We start from the raw sequence: 6,187 nt of genomic DNA, 5'->3' as shown, positions 1-6,187 counted from the left end.
TAATAAAATATTTTGCCCATGATCTAGAACATTCGCTAGCTAGCATTTTAAAATCAAGTGAATAGACATAAAAATAAAATCATCGCATGAGTTACCAAACCTAAAAAGCAATACTCGTGAAACATATCCTCCTCTCCAAAACCACTCTAAAGCATAAATAAATGGTCTTAATAATCTTTTAACGTAAAAACGTAATCAAAATCATGAGTGCGGAAATAGTTGTAATGCCCGGAAATTTAATCCGAGTAATCTGTAATTATTGATTTATAATTTGATATGATTACGAAAGGATTAATCGGGACACGAAAGGAGAGTTTACGCGACGGGTGTAATGCTTGGACAGAACTAGTGGCGCCCGAGCGGAAAAAAAATGACCGCTCGAGAGCCAATGTTCAAAAAGGTATTGTTCGGGCAGAGAAGGTGGCGCCCGGGCGGTAGTTTTGACCGCCCGAGCGCCAAGAATGTTGGTGCGAGACAGAACCTCCCGCGCCCGGGCGGTAGGTTTTAACCGCCCGAGCGCCGAGCTCGCGCCCGAGCGGTAGATTTCCACCGCTCGAGCGCGAGACGTGTTTGGCCAAGGACGCGCCAAGTGCCGAGATGCATGCGTGAGTTGTGTATATATATATATATATATATATATATATATATATATATATACACATGCATTTCATTTTTCGGGAAAAGAAAAGGGAAAGCCGAGAGAAGTTTAACCTCTTGTGATTCCAATTCCGACTGTGTAAAATCCGTCCGTCTGATTTTGATTCCGACTTCGGTATCGAGTTCCTAGCGACGTAGGCTACAACTTGACGTAAGTGTTGCTACGTTTTGACATGTTTTGAAATTATGATTTTGTCAGAATTAAATAGGATTCATATAAGATGTTCTTGACATGTTAGACATCGTAGAATCGAAGTCAGATTGAGAAATGGACTGATTATGGAATTGTTATGAATTGTTAGGGTATATTGATTTATACCAGACAGATTTGAATTGTGATTGAATTACAGATTGTAATGGATATGAGTTATGATTTGTAATTGATGCCTATTGATTTGGTATTGACGGGGATACTGAGATTGTACCATTATGCCGTTGATTTTGAATTAAATCCAGATTAATTAGATTGTTAGTAATTTGAAAGGTATATTGATATGAGATTATTGGTATTACCATTGTCAGATTGAGGGATTGACAGAGTTTGGATTCCAGACCGAAACCGACAAACGAAAGGTATAAGTCAAGGTGTATTGGGACATCGACTCAAGTAGGATGTACTTGAGTTTCCCTAAATCACATACTTATTATTTGTTTATCATTGTATTTAATGATTTGATTTAATTGCTTGTTCTATGGAGTCATAGGAGCATGCATTAGACGAGTAATCTTGTGACAGAAGTACCTGATAGTGGCAGGTAACCACGGGTACATTGCACGATGTCACAAGATATGGCGATAGACCATAGTCTATGACGGATGCGTCTGGACACTGGATGTTGGTTATATCGACTTGGATAGAACTGGAGTCTTTTCTATTACTGTTTGTCGATATAGGAATGCCACATCTGGACACTGGGATCCCTAGGCTAGGATTGAGTCTAGTCTAAATCGTGGAGTCACGAGTATTGTCGACAGATCGATATTGTTTACATTTCTGATTTTGATTTGTATTACTGTCACATGTTTCATGCTTTATATTGATTATATGACTGCATGTTCGTTGATTTATACTGGGATTTATTCTCACCGGAGTTATCCGGCTGTTGTCTTGTCTGTATGTGTACTTGACAACAGGTGGGACAGGTTCAGGGTCCAGGAGATGAGGAGAGATCGTGATTAGAGTGGAGGCTCCGGACTTGGATTGTATATAGGGTGTGAACACTTAATAGTAGTTGTTGAACCTTAGTTTGTACTGATTTATAGACGGTACATGACTTGTACTTTATTATATACTGAGTTGTATATTAGATTGTTGTCACAACGTTCCGCATTTTAAAAAAAAAAAAAAATTTAGACCCTGTTTTAGAATTGATTGATTAGTCCCAATGACGATTAAGAACTTGATTAGCGTCCGGGTCCCCACAACAGGTGGTATTAGAGCGATAGATCCTTGAGATTGAGATAGGAGCTAGTGAGTGGGGTAGATTGAGATTTTCTTTCCTGCTTTTGATTGCTAGCATGATTTATTGTTTTATAATACATGTTTATCTGTTTATCTGATTTGATTTGAAAACATGTGTTATTGAATATGAATTGGAGCTAATTCTGGATCAGCAGCAAGATGATCGGAAGAGGATTGAAATCGGATTTTGTTTGGGGTTACTAATCCTTTTGAGTTTCAGATATGCCTCCGAGAAGAGTACCGGAGCAGGGTAGTACATCGAACCCTCCCATGGACGTTACAGCCACACCCATGGAGACACTTTTGAAAAGATTTCAGTCTTTCCATCCACCTACGCTGAAAGGAACCGAAAATTCAGTGGATTGTGAAAGTTGGCTGGATGATATTGAAATGATGTTTGATTCGTTGGAATATACTGATGAGAAGAGGGTGAAACTGATAGGACACCAATTGCATGACATTGCCAAGAACTGGTGGATCAACACAAAAAGGGCATTGGAACACCGAGGTACGATTATTACCTGGAGTGTATTTAGAACTGAATTCTATCAGAGGTTCTTTCCAGTGTCATACAGGAAGGACAAGGGAGCCGAGTTTGCGAACTTGAGACAGGGCCAACTTAACATCGAGGAATACGTGGCCAAGTTTTCTTCACTGTTGCGCTTTGCTCCACATGTGGCGGATCATGACGAGGCTTTGGCGGATCAGTTCATTAACGGCCTGAATCCGGAAATATTCACCTTGGTAAACACGGGAAGACCGAACAATTTTACCGATGCTTTGAATAGAGCCAAAGGAGCCGAAGCCGGTCTGATGAGACAGAGAGGAGCTTCGTTTATGCTTCCAGCACCGGGATTCCAGCAACCACCTCCTCGATTTGAAGGTGGCAGCAGTAGTGGCGGAAAGAAGGACTTCTTGAAGACGAGAGGAAAGCAGTTCAAGAAGTCAGAGAGCAGTTCTTCTAGTTCTGGGAGTCCTCGACAGAGCCAGAGCTATACCGGACCTATTTGCAATACTTGTGGAGGGAAGCATTCCACTGAGCAGTGCCGAGGAGTGTTTGGCAGCTGCCGTATTTGCAAGCAGCAGGGACACTTTGCTCGAGTGTGTCCTCAGAGAGGTGCCCAGGAATTCCAGGCAGCTGAGTCATCTGGATCAGCGACTCAGGCAGGTAGACGACCATCTGCTGTTCATTCTTTTCAGCCAGCACCGTCTACCCAGTCACAGCAAAGGCCAGGAGGAAGCCAGACAGTGAGCCAGCCTCCGAGACAGCAGGCCCGAGTAGGGGTGTTCATCGGCCGGTTCGGTTCGGTTTTTAAACAATTCGGTTCGGTTTTTCGGTTTTCGGTTTTACATATGCCTAATCCGATAACCGAACCGTTTTAGTTCGATTCGGTCCGGTGTTCCCGCAATTCGGTTCGGTGTTTTCGGTTTGGTTTTTTCGGTTCAAGGAGCACTCAATTTAAATGATAAAAAACACATTTATAAAAATAACAATTCAAGACAAAAATAAAACAAAATGTTAAAATCAACACCAGAAGTTTCATCATTTCTCCTGTCAAAAGTAACAAAATAAAAGGCAACAGAGTTATGTTTTGGAAACTAAAAAGCAACAGATTTACAATTACAATTGATAAAACAACTAGAAGAAAATGAAAGACATGTTGTCATGTTTTGGCAGCTTTGCTTCTTTGGTACTTTCAATCTTTCATCCTGGTAGCACCACATACATCTATCAAATCTTGGAGAACAACTCTTATTAGTTATTAGAAACAGAACAAAATTGAAAAAGAAGAAGAAAACGACAATTTAAAATATGTTTAACTTACCAGTTACCACGTCTATTGGAATTGAACCTATATGTTGGTTACACAAGAATCTTTTTCGTTGTTGGTCCGAAAATCTATACAAAGTAAAAATATTGATCATCAATCAATAAAGAACAAAATAATTATAATAAAATAAAATACTCCAAATCTTACCAGATTCAATTCGCTCAAGATTATTCAAATCCTCCTCTATTTTAACCGGTGAAGATTCTTTTCTAAGCCAATCTTGAAGACAAACAAGAGTTTGCACTAACTTAGGAGTTAATGAACTTCTAAATGAATCAAGAACACGTCCTCCTGTACTAAATGCACTTTCTGATGCCACAGTAGAGATAGGAATTGCTAACACATCACGAGCCATCTCAGCAAGAATAGGAAATCTGGGTGAGTTAACTTTCCACCAAAGTAAAATATCAAAACTTACATTTGCAACCTCAATTTCTTCAGCAAGATACTTGTCTAACTCAGTTTTGGCATCTACTCTTCCACTCTTGGCCTTATGTCTCAAGTATTCTTGTTGTATTATATTTCTTTTATGGGTGCTTCCAGAATTTATACTCAATGCTTCCAATGTGTCAATAGATGAAGTAGATGAACTAGATGCTACCTCAGATATTTTTAAAGTCATCTTTCGATATTCTTCAAATAAAGTAATCATGTATGACTTTACTTGATCTGCCATTTTCTCTCCTTTTTCTTCCCCATACATCCTCAAAAATACAAAAGCAACATAATCAAATTTGAAACGAGGATCAAACACACACGCAATAAAAATCATCTTATTCATCTTTTCTGGAGCACCCCAATACTTATCAAATTTAGCTTTCATCTTCTTTGCCATCATTCTCAAATTAAAATCATCACTTTCTGTTGACATTTTCAAAACACAAGAAAGCTCACCAATTTCATGAAATTGAACATTTGAAGTGACATACAATGACCCTGATACCCTCAAAGTAAGGTTGAAAAATGATTCAAGAAACTTCTCCATGTTTCTGATATTTGCCCAATCATCACTTGTCAATGCCCCTGCAACCTTTCCATCTTCACAAACATAACCAAGAAGATAATCCAACAATCCCGAGTCATGGTCAGCATATGTAACAAAAGCATTCTCAAATTCTTTTGCCGCTTTCAACATCAGATACGTAGAATTCCAACGAGTAACAACATCTAAACACAAAGTCTTTTTACTTGTTATTTTTTCAATTTCACAACAATCCTTAAAATTTTGAATCCTCATAGGAGATTGCCTAATATATTTTACAGCTTGTCTAATACGTCTCACAGAATCACCAATTTCTTTCAAACCATCTTGAACAATGAGATTAATTATATGAGCCACACATCTCATGTGAAGATGTTGACCGTTCATCAAATTAAATCCCCATTTACTGAGTTGTTTTGACATTTCTTTCACAGTAACATCATTTGAACTAGCATTATCAACCGTGATAGTGAAAACTTTATCCAAACCCCAATCAAGAAAACATTTTGTGATCGCAACTGCCATATCATCACCTTTATGACTGAATACAGGACAAAAATTTAATATCTTCTTATGAAAGTTCCAATCTTGGTCAATAAAGTGAGCAGTGATACACATATAATTAATTCTCTGTATTGAAGTCCATGTATCGGTCGTAAGACAAACTCTTTGATTCATACCTTTGAAAAGAGTCTTAAGTTTATGCTTTTCTTCCAAAAAGAGTTCAAAACAATCCCTTGTCATTGTAGCACGAGATGGGATTCGAAATTGAGGTTGTGTCACAGTCATAAAGTACCTAAATCCTTCACCCTCGACAAAACTAAAAGGTAATTCATCCACAATTATCATCTTAGCTAAAGCTTTCCTACTTAATTCTTGATCATATTTCCAAATGTTTAATGTTACTTCACTCCTTTGATCATTTGAAATTTGTTGAAACCCAATTTTTGCTTGACTGGTTTCCATGTTGTGGGGATTTTGCTTACATTTTTTCAAATGATTACCCAAAGACGACGTACCATTAGAAGTTGGATCAGCTGCATAATTCGAACCACAATAATTACACTTTGCTCTAAAAGCCCCACAAGAATCAGTATATTTCTCAAAGTGTTGCCAAACAACAGATCTAGATTTCACGGTTTTTCTTTTTTTACTGACAGGAATCGAATTTGTAGACGAAGTAATAGGCACGCTGCCATTTCCATTTGAACCTCCACTTTCATCAATTGCAGCATTATTTTCTGCCATCTATTA

At 38.3% G+C, this 6,187-nt stretch overlaps 1 protein-coding gene and 1 long non-coding RNA gene across 2 annotated transcripts; both read right to left on the bottom strand.

Annotated features, from left to right (window-relative positions):
• Positions 1–3,557: 3,557 nt before the first annotated feature.
• LOC140837295 (uncharacterized) lies at positions 3,558–4,450 on the bottom strand. Its single transcript, XR_012119280.1, has 3 exons — positions 4,099–4,450; positions 3,946–4,019; positions 3,558–3,857 (listed from the first exon to the last, which is right to left on the bottom strand). It is a non-coding gene; the product is annotated as an uncharacterized lncRNA (long non-coding RNA).
• A 53-nt stretch (positions 4,451–4,503) lies between these two features.
• Positions 4,504–6,181, bottom strand: LOC140835768 (zinc finger BED domain-containing protein RICESLEEPER 2-like). The gene is made up of 2 exons (XM_073201178.1): positions 4,616–6,181; positions 4,504–4,509 (listed from the first exon to the last, which is right to left on the bottom strand). Exons 1-2 carry the CDS (start codon positions 6,179–6,181, stop codon positions 4,504–4,506), a joined length of 1,572 nt encoding a protein of 523 aa, XP_073057279.1.
• Positions 6,182–6,187: the final 6 nt, after the last annotated feature.

Source organism: Primulina eburnea, chromosome 7 (genome assembly GCF_022965805.1).
Source record: "Primulina eburnea isolate SZY01 chromosome 7, ASM2296580v1, whole genome shotgun sequence".
NCBI classification, from domain to species: Eukaryota; Viridiplantae; Streptophyta; class Magnoliopsida; order Lamiales; family Gesneriaceae; genus Primulina; species Primulina eburnea.
Note: the sequence above shows the minus strand (reverse complement) of the source record. Positions and strands in the feature narration are given on the sequence as shown.